Source organism: Suncus etruscus, chromosome 12 (assembly GCF_024139225.1).
Source record: "Suncus etruscus isolate mSunEtr1 chromosome 12, mSunEtr1.pri.cur, whole genome shotgun sequence".
In the NCBI taxonomy this organism is placed as follows: domain Eukaryota; kingdom Metazoa; phylum Chordata; class Mammalia; order Eulipotyphla; family Soricidae; genus Suncus; species Suncus etruscus.
In genome coordinates, this window is record NC_064859.1 from 19,157,219 (window position 1) to 19,176,077 (window position 18,859).

At 42.8% G+C, this 18,859-nt stretch overlaps 1 protein-coding gene across 1 annotated transcript; it reads right to left on the bottom strand.

The window, feature by feature from the left end:
- Positions 1–9,608: 9,608 nt before the first annotated feature.
- TXNDC9 (thioredoxin domain containing 9) lies at positions 9,609–18,859 on the bottom strand. The gene is made up of 5 exons (XM_049785107.1): positions 18,773–18,859; positions 14,744–14,963; positions 11,143–11,261; positions 10,516–10,770; positions 9,609–10,178 (listed from the first exon to the last, which is right to left on the bottom strand). The coding sequence occupies exons 2-5, from the start codon at positions 14,930–14,932 to the stop codon at positions 10,061–10,063; spliced, it is 681 nt and encodes a 226-aa protein (XP_049641064.1). The 5' UTR covers positions 14,933–14,963; positions 18,773–18,859; the 3' UTR covers positions 9,609–10,060.

Below are 18,859 nucleotides of genomic sequence, written 5' to 3' on the forward strand. Positions count from 1 at the left end.
CGATGGTTCGAATCCCGGCATCCCCTATGGTCTCTTCCTGAGCCTGCCAGGAGCGATTTCTGAGCATAGAACCAGGTGTAACCCCTGAGTGCTGCCGGGTGTGACCCAAAAACCATTAAAAATAATAAAATAAAATCATAGCTGACTAAAATTTTATAATGTTACAGTAAACACAAGTATATAATAACCTTGTGGATTCATGTTTCCATGTTCTGGGGGTAGATGCCTAGAAGGGGAAATTATAGATTCTATGAAATTTCGATTCTTACTTTTTTTATACCATTACTGTAAGGTCTTGTTCCAAAAGCAATTCTACCAACAGTTATTGAGTTCACTGTACCTCCCTCACCACACACAAACACACATACACACAGAGTTTGATGTAGGTCATTTCTAGTGGAGTGAGACATCTCACTTTGTTTTATTTGCACTTCTCTAGAAATATGAACACATTTCCTATGCCTGTTGTCCTTCCTTAGGTCTCTTTTTGGGGAGGTCTATTTTGTTTTGTTTAGGGTCAGATCCAGTGATACTCAGGGGTTACCCTGGCTCTGCACTCAGGAATCACTCCTGCTCAAGGAATCATATGGGGTTCTGGGAATAAAACTACCTCTTGGTCTCCTCTTTATGTCTGTTGTTGTTTTTTTTTTTTAATGTCTGTTTTGAGTAGGTGTCTGTGCAGTTTTTCTTTCTTTGTTTGTTTTTGGGGTCACACCTGGCAGTGCTCAGGGGTTACTCCTGGCTCCATGCTCAGAAATTGCTCCTGGCAGGCTCGGGGGACCATATGGGATGCCGGGATTCGAACCAATGACCTTCTGCATTAAAGGCAAATGCCTTACCTCCATGCTATCTCTCCAGCCTAGTCTCTTCAGTTCTGTTCCCAATTTTTTTTGGTGGGGGTTGTTTGTTACCAAATTTATGAGTCCTTTATATAGCTCGAAATTAAGCCCCTTTTCTTTTCTTTTTGTTTTGTTTGTTTGTCTCGGGCCACACTCATTTGATGCTCAGGGGTTACTCCTGGCTAAGCGCTCAGAAATTGCCCCTGGCTTGGGGGGGACCATATGGGACACCGGGGGATCGAACCTTGCTTGCAACCTAGCGCTTGCAAGACAGACACCTTACCTGTAGTGCCACCTTGCCGGCTCCAAGCCCCTTTTCTGAGGTGTGATGTGCAAATATTTCAAGGCTGTACCATAGATATATAGATATGTGATGTCTTTTTCATTGTTTTCATTCTTCTTTCTTCTGCTCTTTCTGAATGGTTTTGTCCGTGAGCACACTGGCTTGACCCAGACTTGTTAAGATGCTGTTGTTCCCATCAGTGCTCTTCAGTTCAGTAACTTCCGATTGGAGTTTCTTCAGACTTTCTGATCCTTTTTAAAGTTCTCCAGTATTGTAAATTCTGATACTGTTAGCAGGAGACTCAACTCCAACAATCAAACTTAAAATTTTGCTGGTTAGGGCCAGAGCAATAGCACAGCAGTAGGGCGTTTGCCTTGCACACAGCTGACACAGGTTGGATCTGCGGCATTCCAAATCGTGAATTCTTAGAGTAGCGCCAGGAATAAACCTGAGAGTCATCAAGTGTGGCCCAAAAACAAAACAAAAAATATTGTGCTCGTCAAGGAAGCAGACTGGGGGTGTGTGGGGTGGGAGGAAACCTAAGGATTTTAGTGGAGGGGTGTTGGCATTATTGTTGGAACATTATATGCCTGAAACTCTACTATGAATAACTTTGTAAATCATAATGCTTTAATAACAGTAAAGAAATAAAACAATACAGTAAAGTAACCAACCAAGAATTCAATACCCAAAGACTACATTTTTACTTATAGTGAATTTTAAAAAGCAACCTTATTTATAATTGTTCCCATAACATCAAGAATTTAGAAGTCAACTTAACAAAGCATTGAAATAATTAGGAATAGGGGCCGGAGAGGTGGCACTAGAGGTAAGGTGTCTGCCTTGCAAGCGCTAGCCAAGGAAGGACCAGGGTTCGATCCCCTGGCGTCCCATATGGACCCCCAAGCCAGGGGCAATTTCTGAGTGCTTAGCCAGGAGTAACCCCTGAGCATCAAACGGGTGTGGCCCAAAACCAGAAGAAGAAAGAAAGAAAGAAAGAAAGAAAGAAAGAAAGAAAGAAAGAAAGAAAGAAAGAAAGAAAGAAAGAAAGAAAGAAAGAAAGAAAGAAAGAAAGAAAGAAAGAAAGAAAGAAAGAAAGAAAGAAAGAAAGAAAGAAAGAAAGAAAGAAAGAAAGAAAGAGAAAGAAAAAGAAAGAAGGAAGGAAAGAAGGAAGGAAGGAAGGAAGGAAGAAGGAAGGAAGAAAAGAAAGAAAGAAAGAAAGAAAGAAAGAAAGAAAGAAAGAAAGAAAGAAAGAAAGAAAGAAAGAAAGAAAGAAAGAAAGAAAGAAAGAAAGAAAGAAAGAAAGAAAGAAAGAAAGAAAGAAAGAAAGAAAGAAAGAAAGAAAGAAAGAAAGAAAGAAAGAAAGAAAGAATTAGGAATAAAGGGCCAGAGTGATAGCACAATAGATAGGGTATTTGCCTTACACACAGCAGCCCTGGCATCCTAAATGGTCCACCAAGCACCACCAGAAGTAATTTCTGAGCTCAGAGCCAGGAGTAATTCTATGTGTGTGGGGAAAAAAAAAGGAATAGATGAGAACACTGACACACTGAAACAAACAAAAAATTTTGCCTAAATGACCTTGAGTAATATTACTCAAATAATTATACAGACTTAATACAATTCTTTAAAAACTCCAAAAGTAGTTTTTAAGGGCATAGAACAAGCTCTATGAAATTTGTCTGCCACCAGAAAACTCTCTGAATCATTCAATGCTGTTGTGAGGAAAAGAAGAGGGGAAGCTATGTTAGTTCGATGCTAGAGTTGGGGGCATTTTTGTGAGAGGTGAGTGAATGAGGTCCATGCTCCACTCAGCTATCAATTCCAGGGGTGTGAACCTCAGTAGCTTGGCCTGTACTGGCCTGAGGTGAGTTTCTGGAGAGAGGTTTGGATATCTGCATCATAGCACAGACCAAGTAAACACTAGGCATACGACATGCTCCTTTGGCATGGAAGCTCAAGGAGGTTTCTTGGTCCCAAGACTTTCGTGTTTCTCTGAGCCAAAGGAAGAAAGTTATTTCATCCCCCCCCCTTTTTTTTTTGAGTAGGTGTTTGTTCATTTCTGTTCCCAATTTTTTTGATGGGGGTTGTTTGTTACTAAATTTCATGAGTCCTTTATATAGCTCAGAATTGAGCCCATTTTCTGATGTGTGATGTGCAAATATTTCAAGGCTGTGCTATAGATATGTGATGTCTTTTTTCTCAGAGATCATAGAGATCTTTTTGGTTTTTGGGTCACACCCAGCAGTGCTCAAGTTTTACTCCTGGCTCTCTGCGTTCAGAAGTCACTCCTGACAGGCTTGGGGGACCATATTGGATTTGAACCGGGGTCTGTCCAGTATTGGCCATGTGCAAGGCAAATGCCTTACCACTGTGCTATCACTCTGGCCCCTGAAACATTTATATTCTTTAGAAGAGTCTTTGTGGTCTAGGGGCCGGAGAAATGGCATGGACGTAGGGCGTTTGCCTTAGATGCAGAAGGACGGTGGTTCAAATCCCGGCATCCCACATGGTCCCCCGAGCCTGCCAGGAGCGATTTCTGAGTATAGAGCCAGGAGTGACCCCTGAGCACTGCTGGGTGTGACCCCAAAACCAAAAAAAAAAAAAGAGAGAGTCTTTGTGTTCTTAAAAATGTCAGCACTGCTCTGCACCTTCTTCTTCTAGTATTTGAAATACTAGAAACATGAGATCTATATGATCTATTTTTACACACTGAACATGAATTTATAGATTTTGTTTTTATTTTTGTGGTATATAATGCTACCCTCAGACACAAATGTAATCAGGCATCCTCATCACAAAGGACCTTCAAAAAAAGGTCTTCCATTTTCCATAAAGATGATAAAGTGGGGCCGGGTAGGTGGCGCTGGAGGTAAGGTGTCTGCCTTGCAAGCGCTAGTCAAGGAAGGACCGCGGTTCGATCCCCCGGCGTCCCATATGGTCCCCCCAAGCCAGGGGCGATTTCTGAGCACATAGCCAGGAGTAACCCCTGAGCATCAAACGGGTGTGGCCCAAAAACCAAAAAAAAAAAAAAAAAAAAGATGATAAAGTAACAAGTAACAGGAGGGTTGAAATGAACTATCTAAAACTTGGAATGAAAAAATATGATTTTGAATAAATATTCTACTGGTGGTGGTGGGGGCCAGATGAATAACTCAAAATATCTTTTGTTGTGAGAGATTGCAGGAAGAGGAGAATAGGTTGGTTACTCTTGTTCATGAGAAGTTCTCCCAGCTCTGGAGTTCAAAGAGAATGGACTTGCCTGTATGTCAAGCCCCATTCATGGATATGTCTGACATGTTTTTTTATTTTGTTTTGTTTTGTTTTGTTTTGAGAAAAAAAAGCTTTATTTTGTATTTCTATGTTCCATCTTAAGGCAAAGAACATCCCCAAATTGTAAAATTCCTTTGGATGTCAAGAGGAATGTTTAAATGTATAAGTGTGTGGGTAGTTACAGAAATGTAGACATATAAGTATACATCTTTCCATCTTTCGTTTGATTTCCTTTTCTGTTTTTGTTTTTTTTTTATTTTTGGGTTTTGGGCCACACTCGGTGACACTCAGGGATTACTCCTGGCTATGCACTCAGAAATCACTCCTGGCTTGGGGGACCATATGGAGCGTCGGGGGATCGAACCGAGGTCCATCCTAGGCTAGCTCGGGGAAGACCTTACTGCTTACACCACTGCTCCAGCCCCAGATTTCCTCCTACTTCTAATAAAGAAGAAAACTACTTTTTAATGATCAAAAGACATAGCAATGGATCTGAGACTACTTTTTTCCAGAAAGTCCTAAGAACACCTATTCATGAAAGCTGTCTCCTTAATTCATTTCTGAGGTTTTCTAGTTTATTTGAAGAATAAGGATTGGTAAATTAAAATTAGGGATTTTTTATAGGTACTTTAGAATTTTTTCTGTTGCTATTCATATTATGCCTTTTCTCTACTAAGTGCAAAATTAGTACAATTTAGTGACCAATTTTTTTTTGGGGGGGGGCCACACCCGGCAGTGCTCAGGGGTTACTCCTGGCTGTCTGCTCAGAAATAGCTCCTGGCGGGGCCAGAGAGATAGCATGGAGGTAAGGCGTTTGCCTTTCATGCAGGAGGTCATCGGTTCGAATCCCGGCTCCCATATGGTCCCCCGTGCCTGCCTGCCAGGAACAATTTCTGAGCCTGGAGCCAGGAATAATCTCTGAGCACTGCCGGGTGTGACCCAAAAACCACAAAAAAAAAAAAAAAAAAAAAAAAAAAAAACAGAAATAGCTCCTGGCAGGCACGGGGGACCATATGGGACACCGGGATTCGAACCAACCACCTTTGGTCCTGAATCGGCTGCTTGCAAGGCAAACACCTCTGTGCTATCTCTCCGGGCCCCCTAGTGACCAAAATTTAAATATAAAAATATAATGCCTATGGACTGGCTATGGAAATTGGCAATTCTAGAAGAAAGGTAACAACTTTATTTCTTACTGTTATTATTCATCTATGAAATAGATGTTTATTTATTATCTACAATGTATTTATTTATTTAGTATCTACAATGGGCTATGTTCCAAGAATGAAAAGTTGAATAGGACGGAGGCTCTACCATCAAGTTACTGCAAGGTAGTGAATGGGCACTCTCATTTCTCTGTCCCACCTCTGGATTAGTAGGTTAAATTTGACCCCGTGTATGATGAGAACTCACAGATCTCCACAGAATCCATTGGTTGAGCAACAAAAAAACAGGTGAGGCCATGCTAAATAAAGATCTTTATTGTGCTGTGTCAGTGAAGTGTGAAACCAATAAAACTGTCAACCGGGAACCAATAAAACTCTAATATACGATGACTCATTCAGTTAAGTCTAAAATACCTCAAATCCGGAAACATTCCCTAAGGATCACCCAGCCACTCCTCACAACTGTGGATCACCTTCCAGGGTATGAAGTACTTTCATACATGCTACTCTAGTGCTTCTTTGAACAATTTTACAGAGGAGGAAACTGTGATGCTCAGTAATAAAATGGCATAACCAAGTTTCCAAATCAGCAAGGGGCCTCCACTGGGCAAAGATTATTTCATCTTCAACTCATGTCTTTGGAACTCTCAGAGATCATAGAGATTAAATTTAGGGGAGTCTCCAGGGAATATAAAGGGCATAAAGGGTTTTTTGGCCTGAGGGGAACCATGGTGGTTTGTGGTCACAAAGAAATGATTATTCTCAAATGTGATTAGGATACTGAAATTTTTCAGTATTTAGAATTTAGGATTCTGAATTTTTTTTATTTTTTGGGTGGGGGCACACTTGGCAGTGGTCAGTGGTAACTCCTGGTTCTCTCAGAAACCACTCTTGGTGGGCTTGGGGAACCACATGGGATGCCAGGGATAAAACCTGGGTCAGCTGTGTGCAAGGTAAATGCCCTTTCTGCTGTGCTATTCCTCCGGCCTTAACAGTTCAAGTTCTTGTGTGTGTGTGTGTGTGTGTGTGTGTGTGTGTGTGTGTGTGTGTGTGTGGTTTTTGGGTCACACCCAGCAGTGCTCAGGGGTTTTTCCTGGCTCTGTGCTCAGAAATTGTCCCTGGCAGGCACGGGGGCCATATGGGACGCTGGGGTTCGAACCGATGACCTTCTGCATGAAAGGTAAACGCCTTACCTCCATGCTATCTCTCCAGTCCCACAGTTCAAGTTCTTTTTTTTTTTTTTTTTGTGGTTTTTGGGTCACACCCGGCAGTGCTCAGGGGTTATTCCTGGCTCCAGGCTCAGAAATTGCTCCTGGCAGGCACGGGGGACCATATGGGGCTCCGGGATTTGAACCGATGACCTCCTGCATGAAAGGCAAACGCCTTACCTCCATGCTATCTCTCCGGCCCCACAGTTCAAGTTCTTAATGAGGTTGGATATTCCCTCTGTCAGGTTAGTAGTGAGCAATGGATCCCAGGCGTTGGGGTTCACAGTCAGGAGAGGAAGGTTCACATCCTTCCATGCCTCTGTGGAAGAGCCTGGAGCTGCTGGGGTCAATGCTCACCAAAAAAAAACATGAGATAGCCCAGGTCACACACTACCCAATTTCAAAGTCTTCTTGGGATTCTGAGTGCCAGGAGTAACCCTAGAAATTCTAGGGTTGAGGCTTGCTTCAATAAAATCTCTTGGGCTGGAAAGCAGAAGCCTGAATATGTTTGTGAGTGTATCCCAAAGTTTTATAAAAGTTTTATAACGAGTTTTATTTCATCAAAGCACCATGATTGAGTTATTCATGGTTGGGTTTTAGACAGATGATGTTCCCTCACCAACCCCACCCCCAGTGCCAAAACTTCCCTCCCCAGTGCTCCCAGGTTTCCTCCTGCCCAGCTTGCCATCTTGACAGACACAGTTGAAGTTTGGTTGTTAATATTTGGCTCCAAGGTCCTTTATCAGCTTCTTTTCCCTTTATATGATATGAGGAGCCACCCATATTGTGAAAAGGAGAGTACAAGGCTCTGACGGGACTGGAACTGGATGTTGGGAAATGGCATATGGATTTTCGAAGGCTCCAGACATTGCTGAACACTACCTCTGTGGGTGTCCTGGAGGAAGAAGATGCACCTCTTCTTGGTGGGTGGCTCTTCTGGTAGCCACAGGCCGTGGTCCTGGCCTGGTGTTGAGCTTCAATCCCATAATCCTTGTTCTGGCCAGTGTGGTCTCTGGTTCTCGGGACTCAGATCTTTCCAAAGTCATCCCTGCAAGCCTGTCTGGAGCCTGATTTGAGGGGCAGCACATCATTTGCTTATGGATGAGAGAGTTGGGTTGTTCCTTCCCAGCGGAGGAACTGGGCCTTGGAGCCAGCTCTGGCTTTGGCTCCATTTCTGCTGCAGCTGTTCCAGGCCTAGATGGTTGATTTTGTTTATTTTGAAGAACAAGGTTCCTCCAGCCAGCGAGCCATTATCTGTCCCTCATTTGGTATGTCAGAGAGGCTGAACCCCACTAGCCACTATGCTGGTCCCTAATACTTAGCTGTCCTCTGTCCTCTAGAGGTCATCTTAGACAGTGATTTCTTTCCTCAGTGACTGAGATCTGGGAAGCCTGAGTGTCCAGGGTGCACACACTCTCCCTTCTCTGTCGAAGGTGTTCTCTCTCAGCCACAAAATGCTAATGTGATTTAATTCAGGTTCTTATTGCCTGAGCCCGGTCTTTGGCAGCAGACTTAGCACCTAAGGCTAGGATTTCTCTTTGCTCCAAATCAAAGATCCCATTTCTTGGGGCCAGAGAGATATTATGGACGTAAGGTGTTGCCTTGCATGCAGGATGGTGGTTCGAATCCTGGAATCCCACATAGTCCCCCGAGCCTGCCAGGAACGATTTCTGAGCGTGTGACCCAAAAAACAAAACAAGAACAACAACAAATCCCCCCCCCCTTTTTTTTTTTTGGTTTTTGGGTCACACCCGGCAGTGCTCAGGGGTTCCTCCTGGCTCTATGCTCAGAAATTGTTCCTGGCAGGCTCAGGGAACTATATGGGATGCCAGGATTCGAACCACCATTCTTCTGCATCCAAGGCAAACACCCTACCTCCATGCTATCTCTCCAGCTTCTTCTTATGATTTAATAGATTCTTGAGTGTTTGCTATATATACTATGAGACTTTGTTTACACATGAAGAAACACATACATAATCAGGTATGGCTCTTCATTGAGGAATCTATAGAATTCTTCATGATGCCATTCTAAAAGTATTTCCTGATTTTTCTAAGTATGTGTTGCAAAGCAAAGTAAATTCTTTTTTATTTGTCTGTGTCATACCAGGTGGTGCTGAGGGGTTATACCTGATTCTGTGCTCAGAAAATTGCTCCTGGAAGGCTCAGGGGATCATATGGATGCTGGGGATTGAAACCTGGTTGGGTCCAGGGTCAGATGTGTGATGGCAAATGCCCTACCCACTGTGTTATCTTTCCAGACCTAGTACACTAACTTTTTTTTTTTTTGGTTTTTGGGCCACACCCGGCGTTGCCCAGGGGTTACTCCTGGCTGTCTGCTCAGAAATAGCTCCTGGCAGGCATGGGGGACCATATGGGACACTGGGATTCGAACCAACCACCTTTGGTCCTGAATCAGCTGCTTGCAAGGCAAACGCCGCTGTGCTATCTCTCCGGGCCCAGTACAAACTTTTAAAATAAGGTGGTGAGTTTACAAACTGAAAACTTTGCTTCAATTAACTCAACATGAACATGCAGCATAGAGAATAAATACACAACTCTTTTAGTTCTGTAAAGGTACCCAGAAGGTTAGGTGGGGAGGAGGGAGATTTGGGACATTGGTGATGGGAACATTGCACTGGTGATGAGTGGTGTTCTTTACATGACTGAAACCCAAAGACAATCATGTATGTAATCAAGATGTTTAAATAAAAAAAAAAATATATATATATATATATAAAAAAATAAAGTTACCCAGAAGTGAAGAGTATTTATAATTATTTTAACAAGTGCAGAATATTTTATTAAGTGTCGCCCAACCTATTTTACAATGTCAGTAATATTAAGAATTGGTCCTGAGGGGTTGGAGTGATAGCACAGCGGTAGGACATTTGCCTTATACACTGCTGACCTGGATAAACCAGGGTTAGATCCCCAGCATCCCATATCATTCCCCAAGCCTGCCAGGAGTGATTTTTGACCACCACCAGTTGTGGCTCAAAAACAGAAGAAGTATTGGTCCTGAACAGTTGGCTGAATTCCTTTTTCCCATCTAGTAGTTTAAAAATGCAATTGTGAATGGTATAAAGAAGAACCAGATTGTGACAAAATCAATTTCAAAAATAGAGAATCTAGACAGTTTTCATCAACTTAAAATGTCTCTTTCATTGTGATGTAACTGTATAAAACTCTATGAACCTCATATGACCAATGTATTGAAATAAAAATTTAGAAAAGTAAAGTGTGATTTTCAAAGTAAAAAGGATGAGTTACAAGGAATGATAACCGATCTTTAATCATCGTCGGAGTCTGAATCATATTTTTTTCCTCGAATAGTTTTCTTTTCCAGTTTTGTGAAGTTTGTCCCAAATTTCTTCTGGCTCTGAAATGGTGGCTCCATTAAGTTTCCACTAAAAATAAGCATATTTAAGAGTTATTTATTAAGATGCAGTAGAGTATCTTCGATTGACAAAAATTACAATTTTCTTTAATATTCTGGTGTCAGGGATGAGGTCTCAATAGTTAGAGGTCTTGTTTGTACTAAACGTTTGCAGAGAATGCACCAACAGCATTTTGACTGGGAAGCATGGAAAGAAATCAGAAGTGCTTTTCAAACTTATATTTCTTTTGTGAATAATTTTCTACATCTAGCCCCTCCAAATCTTCATTTCATAAAATTATACAACACATTCCTTTCTAACAATTATTAATTGAACATTATATGCAAAACAGCCGAACTTAAATTACCTGTAATTAAGAATATCCGAACAGCCAAGTCTCCACTCTAAAGTCTCTGTGCTGAAGTCATCTGTGTTGCCGAGGTCGGTAAACCCAACCACGTAATCCTGCGCTTTTCCATCTTTGACCAGGGCCAGGGTGGGGATGACTTTGATACGGAGCCTCTCACAAAGGAAATGTGCTTTTTCCACATTCAGCTTCAAAAACTTAGTCTCCAGGTGTTTCTTAGACAGGATTACCAAATGTCTGTCTAATATTTTACATCTGTAAACGTAACAAGTAGAAAATCAAAAGCTCAAACAAGAAGTTTCTTTTTTGTTAGTTGTTTGGCTCTACCAGGGCAAGGAAAAATACAACAGACCACAGTGCAGGCTGATTTTTTTTCTGCCTTGTCAAAGCTCATAGTTTAGTGGGGGACATGCCTAATAAATAAGCAAATAATATCCCTCTCTGATACTGTGAGGGTTTTACCATGGTACTTATAGCAAAGGTTGGTAACTGGTGGATGGGATAAAGAGAAAAACTGTACATTTTCAGTAAAAGTTCATTTATTATTGTTCAATTATATATTACATATACTTTATATTTTAGTATCTTAAGCAGATACCCTTTTTTAAAGTCACTAAAAAAGGTTACCTGAATGTGGTATCTCTGTAGAAATGGCAAACCACTTTTTTACTCTCCTTCACTTCTTGAAAAAATTCTCTCTCGTTAGTAATTTCTCTGTACTCTCCATGTCCTTTTGAAAGCCATTCCTAATTCAGAGTAAAGCATAGTATTACATAAGAGTAACACCTTTACACTTGTTTACCTTGACAATTGTGTTCAAATTATTTTGCTATGAAGTTGATTTGATCATGTGCTGAATTCTCTTTGCCAATTTATGTTTTTAGATTTAAAGCAAAAATAACCTCCAAGGAATTTCTGCAGCATGGTTAGTATTTAACATAAGTACCTGCTGATAATTTTTAACACATTTTCTTAGAACTTGGGGCATTTTATTTAGAATAGAAACACACTTTGTGGGGCTGGAGAGATAGCACAGAGGTAGGGCATTTGCCTTGCAGATGGGTTGCCCTGCAACCCAGGCTAGATCCAGGTTTGATTCCCGGCATCCCATATGGTTCCCCGAGCCTGCCAGGGGTATTTTCTTTTCTTTTTTAAAATTTTGGGCCACACCCGGTGATGCTCAGGGGTTACTCCTGACTACGTGCTCAGAAATTGCTCCTGGCTAGGGGGACCACATGGGACGCAGGGGGATCAAACAGTGGTCTGTCCTAGGTCAGACGTGTGCAAGGCAAACGCCTTACCACTGCGCCACCACTCCGGCCCTGTCAGGTGCGATTTCTGACAGAGCCAAGAATAACCCTTGAGTGCTGCCAGGTGTGGCCCCAAAACAAAAACAAAACAACCCCCCCCAACACACACACACACACAAAAAAAAAACCACACTTCATTTTCAAACCAGTAAAATCAAAAGCATTCCATTCCATCCAAGCTCCTATGCCAATTAAAAAATTGTTTGGATAAATATAAATCCTAGACCACGTGACATTTCCTAACTTCTTTCTTTATTCGAATGATAAGCACATCCTTAAAATAAGTACTTGCTGGGGCTGGTAAGACAGTACAGTGAGTCAGGTACTTGCTTTACATGTGGCTAAATTAATCCCTGAGCACTGCTAGATGTAGCCCTACCACCTACCCCCAATCATATGTATGTGGTATGTAGTGTATATGGTATGTGAAGGAGTTACCTCACTCCTTCCCACCCCCAGCAGAGCTCAGGAGGCCCAGAGCCTTCCCAACAATGTTCAATGTGAGAGTCTAAGAATGTGGTGCTGGTCAGGCCCTGCAGTACTGCAGTGTGGGCATATGGGGGTGATGTTCAGGGTCACACGTGGGCATGTAGGAGTCCTCTGGGGCAGCAGCCAGTGAGGTTTAGAGGGCTGGTAGGGCTGAGAATCAAACAGGATTAAATGCATGTGAGGTATGCATTTTAAACCCTGTACTATCTCTTAGGACCCTTAAATTTTTTTTGTTTTGTTTTTGGACTACATTCTACATTCGGCAGTACTCAGGAGTTATCTTGGCTCTGCGCTCAGAAATTGCTCCTGGGAGGCTCGGGGGAGCAAATGGGGTGTCAGGAATTGAACCCAGGTCCATCCTGGGTCAGCTGTGTGCCAGGCAAATGCTCTACCACTGTGCTATATCTCTGTTCCCCACTAATTTTTTTTTTTTGGTTTTTGGGTCACACCCGGCAGCACTCAGGGGTTACTCCTGCTTTTCGCTCAGAAATCGCCCCTGGCAGGCTTGAGGGACCATATGGGATACCGGGATTCGAATCACCATCCTTCTGCATGCAAGGCAAATGCCTTGCCGATGTGCTATCTCTCTGCCCCCCCCACTAGATTTTTAATAAAAAACGATCAATGTATTGTTTTTCCTTTCCTTTTTTGGGGGGAGGGAGCCACACTCAGCTGTCTTTAGGGTTTACTCTTGGCTGTGCTCAGGGATTCCTCCCGACTGGGCTTGGGAGATAACACTGGGGATCATCCTGGATTGCCAGCATGAAAGGCAAATGTCCTACCTGCTGTACAAACTCTGGCTCCTCAGTGTATTGAGTTTTGTTTGTTTTTTGGACCATGCAGAAATTACCGTTTGCAGTTTTTAGGGGGCAGCTGGGGTCCCGGGACAGAACTGGGCCAGCTATGTGCAAGGCAAGCACTCTATCTGGTGTAGTATTGCTCCTGCACCTGAGTGTATTGTTTTTTTAATTATTGACAACTTCATATAAGACATTGCTTAAAAAATATTATATTTATAATATAATATAAATATTATTAAAAAATTTATAAAAAAGACAATAATGTCCTACTAAATGCAAATCAGATTCAGACTTTATACAAAACTATCCTAGTTATAACAAAGTTTTAGTTCAGCAGAACCAATTAGCAATACATTTAATTGATTATGAATAGGAATTTATGACAGAATTCATTACATATTATATACATGTATATTTTACTTGGACAGTACCCAATGGTGGTTAGGGCTTACTTCCAGCTCTGCACTTAGGGGACTATGTGGAATACTAGGGATGGAAGCTGCTCTGCCTTGTGCAAGGTAGTGCCTGGCCTGATGTCCTTTCTCTTTGGTCTCACATGTCTTATCTTAAATACTTAAAAATCTGAACACAGGGGCCCGGAGAGATAGCACAGCGCCATTTGCCTTGCAAGCAGCCGATCCAGGACCAAAGGTGGTTGGTTCGAATCCCGGTGTTCCATATGGTCCCCTGTGCCTGCCAGGAGCTATTTCTGAGCAGACAGCCAGGAGTAACCCCTGAGCATTGCCGGGTGTGGCCCAAAAACCAAAAATAAATAAATAAATAAAAATAAAAATCTGAACACAGGGGCCAGAGAGATAGCATGGAGGTAAGGCGTTTGCCTTGCATGCAGAAGGTCAGTGATTTCTGAGCATAGAGAGCCAGGAGTAACCCCTGAGCACTGCCGGGTATGACCCAAAAACCAAAAAAAAAAAAAAAAAAAATCTGAACAGTCTTCCACTTACTAATCATTAAGCTTCTCCCCTCTTTTGTAGTGATTCTTCTAAACAATGAAGGTATAATTAGACCAGAGAAACAACACTACCCCTTTTAAGTTCAAGTTTCTCTTTTTTGTTTTATCAGCCACACCTGGTGAGACTCAGGGGTTACTCCTGGCTAGGCGCTCAGAAATCGATACTGGTTTGGGGGAATCATATGGGATGCCGGGGGATCGAACATCGGTTTATCATAGGGTAGCATCATCGGCAAAGCAGACGTCTTACCACTCTGTGTCACAGCTACGGCCCCTTAAGTTCAAGTTTCTATTTTAGTCACCATCAATTAAAGAACTGGTGATAATGTTTCAATATAAGTAAATCAAAAGCAACAAATAAGGGGGGGATGGGGTTTGGAGTCACGCCCAATGGTGCTCAAAGTCTATTCCTGGCTGTGCTCAGGGATTCCCCCCATGGGAAACCAGGATCAAACCTAGATTGGCCACGTGCAAGGCAAACACCCTACCCGCTGTGCTATTGCTCGAGTCTAGCCCCTCCGAGGAAATTTTTAACAGTGACTTCTGGTCAAAACCCTCAGATGAGACCTTGAAAGGTGAGAATTGCAGCACACATACAGATATAAGTTATTAGGAGCATACTGTGAGAGCAATTTCAGAAAGCAGGGCAGAGAGGTTACTTGTTTCTGCTGCTGAGCTTTCCTTAGGGCCTCGAGTCTCTTTTCTTTAAGGCGTTCCAATTCATCCTCATCCATCTGGTCTACTTTCTGAATTTCAGAATCCAAATGCTCTTCTACTAGTTTGGCTGTCTGGAGCAGCTGATTCTCTAGGACTTTGGCAAACATGTCGACAGAATCGCGAGTCTCCATCCTTCTAAATGGTACAAGTTCAGTCTTGGTGCTAGGTATAAAGACAAAGGAAGTAAACAATGAGAGACATTTCCTATGCAATTTCAAAAAATTCTAGCACATATATAAATTGCAATTTACACTGTCTTGCTGAAAACCAAGCAGTTCCCATTAGATTTAGAACCTTTTACATTTAATTTTCAGCATACAATTAAAAAACTGCCTAGTGCAAAGATGAAGTGCTTCTGATTTAGTTTAAGGCAAAGAAAAGTTTTTAAAGCCATTGGACCAGAGAGAAATAGATAGTTTATACCTAGTGAAACACTGACATTACCAAAGGAAAAATGACTATGAACAATAAGGTATTTCTTTTGGTTTTGTTTTGGGGCCATACCCTGCAGCGTGCAGGGTATCATATGGTGCTGGGGATTGAACTGTGGGCCACCTGCATACAAAGAATGCCCCCAGTACCTTGAAACTCTCCTGCTCTACAGTAAATTGTTGTTGTTGTTGGGCCACAATCAGCTGTGCTCAGGGCTTACATTTAGTGGGGCTCAGGATTGAGCCTGGGTCAGCATGCAAGGCACTGTACTATCCCTCCCTCCAAACTAAATGTGCTGAACAGGGAATCTTGTATGATACTATACCAGTGGCCCCACTTAAAACGAACAGTTTAAACCTAGCAAGGTTTCATACAGACTATGCATACCGCTTCAATACAGAGCAGAGTTGAAGAATAAAATTTTCATGGTTTCTGTCTAACAGACTTTCATTTCTTTACTGCTTAAGAAATCTCCTGTTATGGAAGGAAGTGTTCCTCAAGCTTTAGTTTTTATGCTTGTTCTCTCATTACCTAACAAAGTTAGAGCTGCAAAGAGTAAGTGGTATTGATTTACAGACACTCAGTTAACACTGACAGAAAGTTATGAAACACTCCAAAGCTCCAGCTCTGAGCTATCACTAGTCCTAATATCCATCATGAAACAGAATTTTAATAGTATTTTCTACCAGCAATAGATTATTCTGAGTCTTTTCTGTGGACCAACACTATTGACTATTGTCATTTATTGCTCTCTTACTGTCTTTTTGTTTTGTTTTTGGGTCACATCCAGCACAGCTCAGGGGTCACTCTTAGCTCTGTGCTCAGAAATTCACGCCTGGCAGTGCTCAGGGAACAAGAGGATGTCAGAGATTGAACCTAGGGCCAACTGCATGCAAGGCAAATGCCCTACCTGCTGTACTATTGTTCGGGCCCCCTTATTGTGTCTTTAAACCTCCCATATAAGAGAGATCCTAAAAAATTCTGTGTTCCCAGTTATTGACAGATATAATTTACACTTGTCTATAAAAGAAAACGACTGCATCTCAAACAAATAGGCACATTTGCAAATACAATTTAAATCACTGATAGGATCTTGGAACCAGCAACTTTATACAGAATACAATGGAATTTTAATTTGCTCAACCTCAATGGGGGCACATACAAATTTTCACATCACTGTTAAAATGAGAAAACTGAACAAGACCAGGACTTGGTATAGTACTGAAGCATCTTAAAGCATCTGAGGAAACCCCAATCCATGCCCAGAGATCCTAAGAGAAATTGTTTAATTGCAAACATCACTTTATTTTTTCTTTAGGAGGCAGGCAACGGAAAAAGATATCGGAGTCCATTCCTGGAGTCCATTGCCGAGCAGCAAGCAGAGCGTAAAATACCAGGAGACTCTAGCTTCTCCCCGAGTTGTCCTTTAGTTTTCCAAGTATCTGGGTTTAGGGGCCCGGATCAGAAGGACGTTTGCCTTGCTTGAGCCTGACTCAGGTTCCAACCCGGCATCCCTTATGATCCCCGAGCCGACAGTAGTAAACCCGGTGCACTGTGTGTGGTCCAATACCTCCCTTCCCCCAAATAACTGAATTTTTTTTGTTTTTGTTTTTGTTTTTTGGGCCACACGCAGTGATGCTCAGGGGTTACTCCTGGCTATGCGCTCAGAAGTCGCTCCTGGCTTGGGGGACCTTATGGGATGCCGGGGGATTGAACTATGGTCTGTCCTAGGCTAGCGCTGGCAAGGCAGACACCGCGCGGGCCCCCAAATAGCTGAATTTAATGCACCAATTCTAAGCGTCTTGTACTGCTCTAGACTTTTGTTGTTGTTGTTGTTGTTGTTTTTGGCACTCAGGGGTTACTCCTGGCTCTGTGCTCAGAAATCGCTCCTGGCAGGCTCAAAGTGGGGACCATATGGGATGCCGGGATTCGAACCACCACCACCACAGGTCCTGGGTCAGTCCTGGGTCAGTGGCTTTCAAGGCAAACACCCTACCTACTGCTGTGCTATCTCTCCTGGGGCTCAGTGAAGCAGAAAAGTGGCTGTAAGACAGGGACATCTGTGCCAGAACCAGTCTTCACTCGTGACAAGCTACTCCTGGAGTTCTGTCAAGAATAATGACAACTGCGGCCGGAGAGCTAGCGTGGAGGTAGGGTGTTTGCCTTGCATGCAGAAGGATGGGGGTTCGAATCCCGGCATCCCATAGGGTCTCCCCGGGCCTGCCAGGAGCAATTTCTGAGCGCAGAGCCAGGAGGAACCCCTGAGCAGTGCCGGGTTTGACCCAAAAACCAAAACCACAACCAAAAAAGAACAATGGCAACAGTAAGACAACTCTCCATCTCAAAAAAAAGCAAAGAAAACAGAGCTTCAACATGCAAAACTAAAGAACTACGACAGACAGCTGCAAATATATCTGTAATTGAGTCCTGAGGAAAATGTGGTAGAAGTCTACAGATAATTTTTTATTCATAATTATGGTAAAATTGTTTCTTTAAGTTAATATCTTTATTTAAACACCTTGATTACAAACATGATTGTAGTTGGATTTCAGTCATGGAAAGAACACTCCCCTTCACTGGTGCCACATTCCCATCACCAATGCCCCAAATCTCCCTCCTCCCCAGCCACCCCCACCTGTACTCTAGGCAGGCTTTCTACTTCCCTCATTCATTCACATTGTTAGGATAGTTCTCAATGTAGTTATTTCTCTAACTGCACTCATCACTCTTTGTGGCGAGCTTCATGTCGTGAGCTGGACCTTCTAGCCCTCCTCTCTTTTGTTTCTGAGAATTATTGCAAACATGTCTTTATTTTTCTTAAAACCCATAGATGAGTGAGACTATTCTGCGTCTATCTCTCTCCCTCTGACTTATTTCATTCAGTAGATAGATTCCATGTCCATTCCTGTATAGGAAAAATTCATGACTTCATCTCTCCTGATGGCTGCATAATATTCCATTGTGTATATGTACCAATTTCTTTTTTTCTTAGTATCTTTACTTAAACACCGTGATTACAAATATGATTGTAGTTGGGTTTCAGTCATGTAAAGAACAGCCCCCCTCACCAGTGCAACATTCTCCCCACCAATGCCCCAAATCTCCCTCCTCCCACCCCACCCCTCTCGCCTGTACTCTAGACAGGCTTTCTACTTCCCTCATTCATTCACATTGTTAGGATAGTTCTCAATGTAGTTATTTCTCTCAAATTGTTTATTTTTCATTATGCATACGTTTGAAGTTCTAACATCCAACAACTCAGAATGTGATCCTAAAAAAATAAAAAAGCTCAGAGTTGGGATTGGGGGTTCCTGGAGCCGTTTTGGAGGTGGGGAAGTGACAGCCCCTACTTTGCTGCCAGGAACGAGGGGAGGCAGCAGCACAGATTCCTCGGCAAGCACAACTAGCAAACTGCGGGCCTCCTGCTCCCAGCCCGGGGTGCGCGTCGCAGCGGCCTCCACCCACCCCGAGCTCGACTCGATCGGGGAAGGCGGAGCCCCGCGGCGGCGAGTCAGTCCGGCCGGGCCCTTGCGCCTCACCTGAGCTCCCGGGAACAGCGACCAGGTAGGTAGGCCCTAGATCAGAGACTCCACAAAGCCGGGCGGGCGCTCCTTCCTTACTCTTCC